Genomic DNA, 11,867 nt, shown 5'->3' on the forward strand with positions numbered 1-11,867 from the left:
GGGCTCTCCTCGTGCCGCAGGAGCCTGGCGTGTGGGCCCGGGAGGCGCTTGGGTGGGATCAGCGGGAGGAACGGCCCTGCACGACGGCGTGGGCGCCCGGTTCTAAATGCGGTGCGCGGCGGAGGTCCTGCCCGCCGGGCCCGGGGGACGGCTATGGCCCGGGGATGAGCAGGAGGGTTCTCACGCCCGTGCCTCGGGGGAGTGGCACTTCTGGTTTGTTTATTTTCCGTTGTGGTTGTGGTGTTTTGTTTTTTTTCTATAAGAGAAGATGATGTGTCAGCCCTTCTCAGATCTTCCCTTGATGCAAAACTGGCAGATGAGGTGTTCTTGTTTTATTTATTTCTAGCTCTCTTTCTGTTTCTTGTTTCGGTTTGAGGTGGTTTTGGTGTTTTGGGGTTTTGTTTCAGATTAGCATTTCTGCATATCACTTTCTTAAAAAAATACATTTGTTTTGGAAGGGGCTAAGTAATGAAAGTGTGAATCAGGACTTAAACCACTTCTTCCATTACAAGGATAGCATCTAGTCTGCACTTACGTAATCGTGTTTGTGCCATGCCTGTTGGCTGGCAGGCAGGTGTGACTGAAGATGGAAAGTAAAAATGATGCAACTAGCTACTTGAGGAAGTTTTCTTCTGCTGACCATTATTCCATCATTCTTGTAATAGATAGTCATATTCCCATTTCAGAATTCATTACTGGTGCTAAGACTCAGGATTTTGGACCACATGTCTAACAAAGTTGGCAGGACCTGAAGAAGAAACTTTCATTTTTGGGTAGATTATTCCAGAATGTCTGTTGCAATGTCCTTTGAAGCAGCTTGTACTGGATACTGCTGCTGATGTGCTGCTGGCCTGACTGATGCAGACTCCTGAGTTCCTGTTTTTGTAATTTAAATATAAAACTTAACATGAGGCATAACTTCAGTGGGTTACTTTATGGGAAAATAAGTTCAACAAATAGTAGTAGAAATAATTTCTGCACTTCATTCTGTCAGTTTTCTGTTAGCCAAACTCTCAAATATCTTCTCTAAGAGAAGCAGAAACTTTGTCTTACTAGATGCTGCCTACCCTCAGTAAGCAGCTGAAGGTTGTGACAAGTATGTAGTGTGGGAGGCCGTAATGTTACTACATTTTTCTGATTTTCATAGCTTTTAGTTTCAGCCTTTCAGTGTTTACATTCTGGGTGTGGGCATTTCTAAGGCCCTGTCTCCCCTAGGAGTGTATTGCACTATGTGTTGCTCTTTTAGCAGCATGGATTTCTTTAGCCCCCAGTGTGTTGACTGATCACTCATTCTTTCTCTCATGACTTACTCTACTCTTGAGAATGAAACAAACTGTGTTAGCAAAAACACAGCTTTGCAGGTTCAGCTGTATTTGTTTTAAGAACTTCACCCAGCACAACTGTCTTGTTTTGCAATTCAGCCCTTGGGACAACAAAGCTTTCGTAAGATAAATAATGCCCTAAGTAATTTTAATTCTTGAAATAAATGTTGTTTATGAATTGCCTTTCATTTTTAGTTTGTTTTACTTTTTGGAGTGGAAAGACATGTCCAATACATTAGGTTTTGATCTAAATTTCATTCTTTCAGCATTTTGATATATTTGTTAAAGTCCCCAGTTAGGTCACTGGCAGTATAAAAGGAGATATGCAACTACCCACTGTTGCTGTGTTATACTGATGGAACTTTCTTTAGATTCAGATAAAGTCTTTCTTCTTTGTTTTTAACTGTTTTTGTAGTTCCTCAATGGAAAATATGTTAAAAACTGCCTGCAGCACTATGCAAGCACTTGGACAAAATAGTCATCTACTGACACCCTTGAGGAATTGTTGGGCAAAGTGACAGAAATGAAGAGCTTCAACCATCGCTTCAGTATGGCGGCAGCTGAATCTGACAAAGACTCCGGATATTCAGGTTTAGAAAACTGCTGTGTTACCTTTGTTGTGTGTTACCATGCTGAGGCTGTGCTTTTATTGGTGATGTTTAAAAAATCTAAGTAAAAGAGTTTGTGTCTCACTATCTTGGAGGGCCTTTCTATGCAAGATAGGTTTCACCTGTAATCATCCTGCCACCAAAGTCTTTTGAAGTGGAACATGACCAAGTTATAAAGTTCATCCTGTGAATTTGAATGGCATGGGAATTTAGAATTAATGGAAGAATCTCAGACTTCAGAGTCTAGAAATGGAGTTGTCAAAATTGCTTTTTGTTCTTTGCAGTGATTAATGAATTTTTGGATTATGCTGCCCAGTGTCTCTTACTATCTGACCATATTGTCAGTAGAGCCTGATAAACCAGAGAGTAATGGTTATAACAGTAGTAAAATAATAGACACGGTGTGCTGTTTCAGTACTCAACAAAAGTGTGCAAAAATGACCTTTAAAGGAGAAAAAAAGCACTTCTATGAAAGATACCTGCTTTACTGGGGTTTTAGATAGAAAATTTCAAGACACAAAATGCCTGCATCACAAACTATGGATGTGGCAATGCTGGAGCCTCTAGTGCTTTCCTGTATAAGTTTTTAGAGCAACCTTCATGATACTATGCAGTCCCTTGGAGACTAAATACAAAAGAACAAAAAGTAATAGATTTTCGGGGGAGAAAATGTCTGTGTAAGAATATATCTGTGACCTGAAATACAAAGCCTTTTATTAGAGGCTGTCTAACAGCTGTCACAGCAGCTTTAATTTTGTTAATATTACAGAAGTAAATTTTATTGTTCTTTGTGACTTCGTTGAAAGGAAGCAGAATAGTAGGACTGGAAGGCAGTAATAAGCATATTGCATGTGAAACGACTAACAGCTGAATTCTACATCTGGCAGATGGAAGTTCAGAGTGCCCAAGTGCTATGGAGCAGACAGACTCGGAGGACGTACTGAATGCACTGTGTTGGAATGCAGAGGATGGACCTTGGCAATGCCCGAGGACCACAAGCAGCTCCTTTCCTGCACTATCTCCTATGGTTGTTATGAAAAATGTGTTGGTTAAGCAGGTAGGGAAGAAATAATATCTTTAAAAATATTGCATGTTCTTAATTTTTTTAAAAAACGTTTTTCCTTTCAAAAAAGATTTTGCAAAGTTGCTACAGTCCAGAAAGCAACTGGTAATTTAAGAAGTTCTAATGTGATTCTCTGTTCTTTTGAGAGGCAGCTGGAATCACTAAGATGGAATGTGAAATCGGGAAACTGCTCCATCTAATAAACCTCTTTGTCTCAAAGGAGTCCCCCCAAAATACATCTGCAAGAATGTTATGTAAATAGCACCAAAGATTAAACAGAAAAGGGTGATCTGCTTTTGGAAGCTGCTGTTGTCTTTTTCATTCAGTAAAGATGGTGAAGTAGGATGATAGGTTTGTTTGCTTAACTCTTTGGTTCTAGAAGTGCTTCATATGCAATGGGAAACACTAATCCAGAAAAGTTAAATCTTATCCAAAGTTAGCTGTGGTACTTCTGTTTTAATAGTTATTTCACTTAATTGCATGTGGTGGCTCACACTGCAACAATTACATTCCCTATTTATATTCTCCAGTATTTTTGTAATGTATAGTTCCTCTGGCACATCTGTGAGACCCTCTGTGTAAATTTTACATTTTAACAGAAGATGTGAGAAGTCCAAAGTACTGTCATATTAGTAGACCTCCTGCTCTATACTCACTCATTTTTGGAGCAGAGCAAAAGTTCTTCAGTGCTTTTTTTTACTAGAATACTTCTGAGAATACAGTGGGAAGGCGGAAAAAGAATTTAGATCCTGATTCTTTTTCTACTGAATCTGTTACGACAACAAGCAAGACGTAATATACACTGTTAGTATTTAGTAGATTATGCTTTTGTGGGGGAGGTGGTTCTGTTCCCTGAGCATCATGCTTTATCTTGACAAGAAACAATTTTATTTTATAGTCACGTTCCTAGATGTGTGGACAACACACTGTGTAAACAAATGCTGACGTTTTTATGTAGTTTTTATACAGGCAAGCTTCACCAAAGGCTGATAGCCTTTGGCCCAGAGCTCAAGAATTAAGACATTACCTGCACTGATTCCAGTGGTAAACTCCAAGTTGTGTTGCAAGCAATAAAAAGCAGCCGTTAATAATAAGTAGCTTATATATAGAGATGTATATATATATATAAAAAAATCCAACCACATACATATATATAAAAGAAACCCTGGTAGTATAGCAAAAAAGAAATTTGGCAAGGAAGAGTTGGAGGTGGATAAAATGACCACACTTGGTTCTCTTGAGCAGTGCATCATAATATCTAAGTCTAACTGTGTATGATTAAAGATATTACTGTTAAATGGAAAAACATTTACTACAATAAAGAAAAGCAACAAATCTGAATCAGAATAATAATGAAATGTCTTTCTGCCTCTTTTCATTATGCCTGGTTATCTCAGATGGTCAGCTTTTTAAAATGGTCTTTTCAAGGCAGTGCTCAGTTGGACTTGCTGGACCAAAAAAAAAAGAAAAAGCAGCATCCAGTTACTGCTGTTTATTTCTTCCAGTTTCAATCAGCATCATTCTTCTGTCTTGGAACCACTGTGATCCTCCACAGTGATGGTTACCTGCTGTTATCTGCTGGTCCAATTTCAGAATGTAAACAGCTAACAATAATGCTACTAAAAAAAAAAAATCAAGTGGCGATTAATTATCTAAAACACAGTTCTTCTGGTTGTGGTAAGGTTTCTGTAAGTCTTGTGAAAGTCTTCAATAAGTAGGAAGGCTTTTTCGACAAGTGGCACTGGTACATCAGGAAATCAGCCTTCATAGCTTTCATTAAAAAAAGGCAACAAAACACACAACAATTTGCAGGATTAGTAAAATAAAGGTGTCCTTCTCTACTGAAAATGAGATTTTGAGTAGGAGAACGAGAACACTGTGCAATGTGAGAAGGAAATGAAGAAACAACAGATAGGAAGAAACCCAAGAGCAAGATAAACAGTTACAACAGCTCTTTTGGTCTCAATGATTATGGGGCTCTGCTGTGCTAGGTGCTGTTCAGTGCAGTAAATGGCAACTTCTGACTCCAAAGCTTTGCTCCTTAAGGCTACATGTTCTGTCCTGTGTATGTATAGCTACAGTATTTATATGCTTCCTCACTCCTTACATCTCCAGATACTTTTCTTTTGAATGTTCTTTCTCTTGTGTTAAGGTAGTAATATTTATTTTTACAGGTAGCTGTTCTGTACCCCTATTCCATAAGCATCTTGCCCACTGAACCAAAGAAACATTGTGTCAGAGTAGGTAATTGAATGTTATCTCCAAGTCTCAGTGTCCTAATCAGTGGGTAATACCTGCTTTTGGTAAGTTCCAAGTCCTTTACTGGGGGAATGGACTTTAGCAAAGCATGTTAGCGTTTGCCAGTTTAAAACTTATGAGGCTGGTGGAAAGGATATGGATTTCAGATTACTAAAAATAATAAGATGTATTTGTGGTAGCTAAAAACTGTGCCTTCAGCAGGCCTGCCAGTTGTGTTCCAAGTTGTAAGGAATCGAAAAAGCAGCTGACAATGTATTAGTATAATTGTAGTGGTGATGGCTTGAATATATTAAGAAGTGAGATTTTGCTTTAGAAAGAATTAGTGTCTCTTACTAGACTATTTGATATCTTTGGAGAAAAGCAGTCATGTTTTTGGCCAGAAGGTCTCATGAAGATCTGTAGTAAGGTGCTGGAGGAAAAAGAGGTAATGTCTTGTAAAAATGGATGTTTACCCCTATATTCCAGAGTATGGCTTGTGGGAGGGAGTAAAAACTTTGGCATTGTTCTTGATGTAAAATGCTTTTAAGGTTTATCAGTGCACACTATTTCACCAGAGGTATGAAGTTAAACTCCTTTGGGCTTCTGGCAGGCTTTTCTCCTTGCATTGGTTGATATTCAGCCTTTTTTTTTCTGCTTCGTAGTTTTAAATTGATTGAAACCGTGTATTGTACTTCAAATTACAAGACTTACTGAACAGCTGTTGCGTATCTTAAATAACCATTTCAAAAGCTTGCTATAAGAATAGATTTGAGAAGATTTGACTTGCTGCATTTCAACAAAGAGGGTGTCTGAATTGTTCCTAAAATGTCTTTGCAGTCTTTCCTTGACTCTTAATATATTTCATAACCACAAAGCTTAATTATTTTTCAGCTTTCCTGTGCACTTGTAGTTTGATCCCAAGTCTGGGTCAAACTTTTTAATGAACATTGAACAATACAGGCTTTCATTGTAATCCTCATTTAGGAAAGCATGTATAAATTCAGATTGAATTGTTTTAAAATATATCTGTTGTTGTATAGTAAAAGGATTATGGATTACAGCTTTATTTCCAGAGTTACGCTCCATTGTCAGAGAAAGAAAAGGATGAGTTTGATAGAAAACTCTTCAGAAGACATTAATTGGACAGTATATATCAAATATGGAAAAATGGCACAGTCTACCTGTTTCATTTAAGTTTTTTTTTATCATCTTCTACAATGCTTTTGTAAGACTTGTGGTTTTTCCCTGTTTGTGCTTCTCAGGGGAGTTCATCACAGCTCCAGTCTTGGACTGTGCAGCCATCCTTTGAAGTGATTCCAGCTCAGCCACAGCTAGTGTTCCTTCGTCCGTCAATCCCACCTCCCATTAATCCTCACTCTGTTGGGAAAAAGAGAAATGACTCCACTAATTACCTGCCCATCCTGAATTCTTATCCCAAAATAGCACCACAGCCCTGCAAAAGAGATCACTCCTTTGATCTAGAAGAATGTCAGGAAACCACTTGCCATAAACGACTCTGCACTGAAGCACCCAAGATGGAGACTTCTCCTGTACTGATGAGCACAGGCTTGCCTCCTAGTCCTTTTGCCCACCTACCAGTTAGCTTTAAGACCCCTCAGGATTCTAACCAGCAAAGTTCTTCAGCTGTGATGACAAGTGGAAAACTGTCAGCTCTTCCTGGTTGTCATCATGTTTCCAGTGACACTCAGAAAGTGCCAGGTTTGACTCCCCTTTTGCCCTTTGGAACTCTGCAGGCAACAAAGTGCACCCTTCATGAGAGCGAGAGTGCATCACAGACTACAATGCCGTCTGCAGTGTGGAGCCCTCCATTGATACCAGAAGAGATTTGCACTACCCCTGAGCTGCTCTTGCAACAACAAAGCAAGTGCAGACGCTTTCAGAATACGCTTGTTGTGCTACGCAGGTCAGGATTGCTGGAGATCACTTTAAAAACCAAGGAGCTCATTCATCAGAACCAGGTGACTCAGGCCGAGCTGGACCGGCTGAAGCATCAAACGCAGCTTTTCATAGAGGCAATAAAGAATAATGCTCCACAGTCATGGGCAGAGCTAGAAGCATCTCTAACAGGATCTGATAAAGCTGATAGCAACCTTGAAGACCCCACTTATCCCAACATGTAGTAGAAATCTGCATAGATGTTGGTCAAGTTATTTCTGTGCCTCCTTTTTCCTATCTCAAACTTTTACTTGAGCATTTTTTGAGTCCAAGACTTGTAATTGCCATTAACAATTTGTCTTCAGAGCCAGCTTTGGGACTGGAATAGCATGGTGGGTTCTAGACAGAATAGGTACTTAGTACTGCAGTGAATTTCATGCTAACTCTTTGTAATTCCTTGGACTGAAGAAGCTTGGATGGGCTCTGCTGGCGTGTTCCCATTCTTGAAGGGAAGACAGTCATTTGCAGTATTCTGCAAGCATCTTCCTATTGCCATCTTCAGATAGTTGTTTCTGAGAGTGCAGCAGCAGAACAGGCCCCACTGTGGGGCCATCATCAGTTCCAAGCAGGTGAAGGGAGTTGGTGTGAGGTGAAGTAAGTCCTTCTCCCACCCCCTTCCTTCTTTTTTTTATTTAGAGAAATCAGATGAATGTAGCGAGGGTGGGAGGTGTGTCAGCTTGGATAAACGCTCTAAAAATTTTATCTACCTAAGTTTGAACTTCAAAAAACAAACTCCAAGACATTTTTTCCTCCATATAGATTGATAGCATTCCTGGGCTGCTTGCCTTGAGACATTGCTGATAGCACTGTGTGCATAAGATACTGACCTTGCTAGTGGAGAGCCACAGTAGTCATGTTAAAAAAGCTGTTTTACAGATGTTTATTTCATTGCAGTTTATCTAGACACTTAACTACATCACTCCCTGCAATCTGAAGGGATCATTTTTCAGAGCCAGTGTGTGTAGAAAATTGAGAACAGCTTTGTCTCAGAACGTTAAGGAATCCAAATAGTCTGTGATATGTTCCTTTCTGTGTGACAATGTTTTAAAAAACTCGTGCCATCTAGGTGACTAGGTATTTTGATGCTGTGATTCCTTTTATCATCTGTTTCAGATTGTTAAAAAAAGGAACTTGAAAGTAGAGTGGATGTCTTGCTAATTTGTGACTAGACCTTTACGTTTTCTGATGCCTCTAGGAGTCAGTATTGCAGAAGTCTGTAGAGAATACTTTTATAGTCCTTCCTCAAATAGGTGCATTAGAGAAACTGTAAGGGCCTTCTCTCTTGTAAGGGATTTTACCCTTTATACACTGATGAAATGTTTTACGTGTCTTACCAAGTTGAGGCATGTGAGTCCTCTTTGTACGAGCCATGGGCCTAGAGAGTAAATGTTGTGGCAGGGTTTGCCCTAGTGGAGCTGTAGCAAACTAGTAGCCATGCCTTTCATGGGATCCTGCCTACCTGCTGAAGACTGGTGCAGTATGTGGGAATTGTTTAAAAGTGTTCTTAGATACTGTTCTGGCATTTCTTTTTTTTTTAATATACCTGATACAGTTGTGATACCACCATGTCTCATAACTTGCAGCCTGGTGATACTGAAACTTAGCCAGCAAACCCAGAAGGCAGCACAGTACAGGGTAATAATGTAGGACATGTCCAGTGTAGACACAATCTATCAGTTGTGATATCTGCACGAAATGACATTTGGCAGGATAGATGTGATGGTACCTCAGGCCATTTATGAAATAAGAAGATTTTGTTTTCATCTGAACTTCTTACAAGGAGAGGAGGCAGATCCGTTGATCAAATACATGTAATAGGCCTAGAGGTGAGAGGTATGAGAAAGTGCGTAGGATATTTTTCCTACTTTTCCTAAAGTTCTTATTCTATCTTTTAAATAGAGAGGAGAATTTGAAGTTCAGAATATGTATTTATAGGAAGCAATTGCCCTAGAAAACAAGATGATGGGCTCAGGGTACCTGGAGATGAAAGGGAGGCAGAAAAAATGAAGTCAAATTGTAGCTGTCTGAGACAAGAAAAAATGAGTCTACCGGTGACCTTCTCCATTCTATTTCCACTGCTCTGATAGAGTATAAAAGAATGAAAAACTTGCCTTGCAGGGCAGTGCCCTCTGACTTAGGGAGACTTAGCTGATGGAAATCTCTCCTAGTCCTTATAGTAGCACATGTATTTTTTCCCTGACAGTACGGAAGGTGGGCTGAAGTGGGTGTGCTTACAGCTAATGGGCCTTTCAGCTGGTGTAATTTGTATAAATATATGTTCAATAAATCTGTGAATAAAGTCCAGCAGCTGGTTAGAAATCTCCTCCTGGGCATCAGTCCAGACTTAAAAAGTATTTACTCAACTAGAAAAATCCACTCTGGAACTCATACTTAAATCTGGGGCCCCTTAGGAAGCATATCCCTAGATAATGGAAAACCTTAACTCAACATCTATTAAAAAAAAGGATGTTGAAGGTCCCTGGTGATAAATATATCATCAGGTACCATTCTGTTCAGTTTTCTTAGCTGCCTTTATTCCTGGGAGCCCTGATATTTAAAACAATAAGGGCTTTCCTTTCTTGGCTGCAATGTAATAAAATAGGTTAGCTTGGAAGTGCATTGAGAAAATTAGTTGACTACATCAGGACCAGGGTATGTCCAGATTCTGGGCAGGATCTTGAAGTGGTCCAGTAGATTTGAACAGAAATGTTAGCCTCTGTATGGAAACTGTAAGCAATGAACTCACAGGGGTTTTTGATCTTTGAAGCAGCAAGACTTGCTATTAAGAAGTTAGCTGAAGGCAGCTGTCTTGGTCTAATTGGTCAGATAGCCCGCTGCAGCTTCAGCTGTTGCTGACAACTTACAATTGGGGTAGCTTGATGGGTCAGACAGACTGATTTTTATATTAAGTTTTAATAAATGTTGGTATTTTTGATTACTTTTACTATGTCTTTTTGAAATTCTGCTATTCTGGTTGGAATGTAAATATTTTCTGTACTTTCAAAGCCCGTTGCTAGCTCTGAATACAGTAGCCTAACGCCTCTGTTATAGAACACGACCTTTTTGCTAAAACTTTACAGAAACTGACTGTGAAATACGAATGAAATAAAGTATATACTTGAAAAGTTTGTGGGTTATTTAGTGGTGTTGAACTGCAAAGTTGCTGGTTCCAAAGCATGCTTTAAATACAGCTCCACAGCAGCATGTTGCCCATGTGGGAAAGTGCAGATCCAAAACTGATACTATGATGTATCTCTCTGAAGACAGTCATGTGAGCTTTAACAGTATGTATGAATTAAAGGGTCTCTGGGAGGAGCATGCATAGAAATGGGCTGTACAGAACTCTAAAAATACATTGTCGTGGGTGACCGCTGCCATAGATCTGTCATGAACAACCTGGAAGGATTTTTCCATCTCTGAACTGTTGTCTCCATGATGACTGTACATTATGCTCACCGTCTGTGCAGGGTGAGCTCCCACGCTGTGTCTTAATCCTGTCAGCTGGGTATGCAGAAGTTTGAAATTGTGAAGTAAAAATCTTGGCTACTGAAAGAATTACTGGAGTAAAAAATTTTATACTCTCTTTTGAAGAACATTCTCCAACTAAATCTGTATACCAGCTTTTCACCAAAACACATTTCTTCAAAATGTGCCTGTCTTGACATGGTCTTTCTTTTGTTCAAACATGACTCTTGCAGGGAGAACTAGGCAGTCATGTCCAAAACATCCAGCAGCCTCGTGGCATGAGATTTTGTCCTAAGATACAAGAGATTCTGGTCAAAGCTCTTACTTGGCACCACACAAGACAATTTGAATCTTATTGCCTTGTATCCAAAAAGGAGTGCCATCAACTGAAATAATTTTATTTCCTGAGACTGGAGACTCTGTGTTTGCAAATTTTATGTTCATAAAAGTACGGATACAATTCAAGCAGGAAATTCTTGGGTTTCTGTCTCTTCTGACTACCTTTTCCTTTACATGGTTAAGTCTATCTGCAGCATGTCAAGCCTTTTCACCTTTATTTCACCAAGGCCCTACAGGTGAATTTCTTCTTTCAAGTGTGTTGCATCTGTCTTGGTTTTCTTTCTCATGATAAAAACGTTCTGAAAGGAACGTTGCAGGCTTGGGCTGAGCAATCTCCTGGCATGCAAAATTTCTGGCATCCACTAGATTGAACATAGCATGCTGTTACTGCTTTCATTTTCATAATTTCTGGTACAAAAATGTAGGGTCCCTCCCTACCTACACAATTTTACACTCTTGCTGTACCTAGGTGATGCTTCTTTCAGGTGGCAGTATAATGCAGCCATATAGTCCCAACAGTATTGCATGGTCCTACGTGTCAAAAATGCTCATGCCCACTTCTCTTCCCTTTTTAAATCTACCTCATTTGAAGTATTTCCATGAAAAAAAATGTAGCAGTTCCAGTGTAATCTGATTCAGAAGGCAGAAGGAAACACCATGTGTTCAGTCTGCTCTCTTGCAGAGCAGTTTCCAAGACTTCCTCAAATTCTTGTTTAACTAAAGCTGTTCTTAGAAGAAGCATCCTGCATTGATTTGAAAGCTCCTAAGATTAAGAATCCACCCAAATTGTTTGAAATATCATTACTTACTGTTAAACACATGCCTCTTACATTGAGCCTGAATTTGTCATCTTTGTGTATCCAGCTGTCAGATCTT

At 39.5% G+C, this 11,867-nt stretch overlaps 1 protein-coding gene across 1 annotated transcript; it reads left to right on the top strand.

Annotated features, from left to right (window-relative positions):
* The first annotated feature begins 12 nt into the window (after nt 1-12).
* Nucleotides 13-10,315, top strand: CIPC (CLOCK interacting pacemaker). Its single transcript, XM_008639620.2, has 4 exons — nt 13-213; nt 1,738-1,912; nt 2,818-2,987; nt 6,494-10,315. Exons 2-4 carry the CDS (start codon nt 1,846-1,848, stop codon nt 7,370-7,372), a joined length of 1,116 nt encoding a protein of 371 aa, XP_008637842.1. The 5' UTR covers nt 13-213; nt 1,738-1,845; the 3' UTR covers nt 7,373-10,315.
* Nucleotides 10,316-11,867: the final 1,552 nt, after the last annotated feature.

This window comes from Corvus brachyrhynchos, unplaced genomic scaffold (genome assembly GCF_000691975.1).
Source record: "Corvus brachyrhynchos isolate BGI_N302 unplaced genomic scaffold, ASM69197v1 scaffold115, whole genome shotgun sequence".
Lineage (NCBI taxonomy): Eukaryota > Metazoa > Chordata > Aves > Passeriformes > Corvidae > Corvus > Corvus brachyrhynchos.

Excerpts from the sequence above, each read along its gene's own strand:
- CIPC (XM_008639620.2), top strand. The coding sequence starts at position 1,846 with ATGAAGAGCTTCAACCATCGCTTCAGTATGGCGGCAGCTGAATCTGAC. Across the intron at positions 1,913-2,817 it reads CAAAGACTCCGGATATTCAG|ATGGAAGTTCAGAGTGCCCA; the intron begins GTTTAGAAAACT and ends TACATCTGGCAG. Across the intron at positions 2,988-6,493 it reads AAAATGTGTTGGTTAAGCAG|GGGAGTTCATCACAGCTCCA; the intron begins GTAGGGAAGAAA and ends TGTGCTTCTCAG.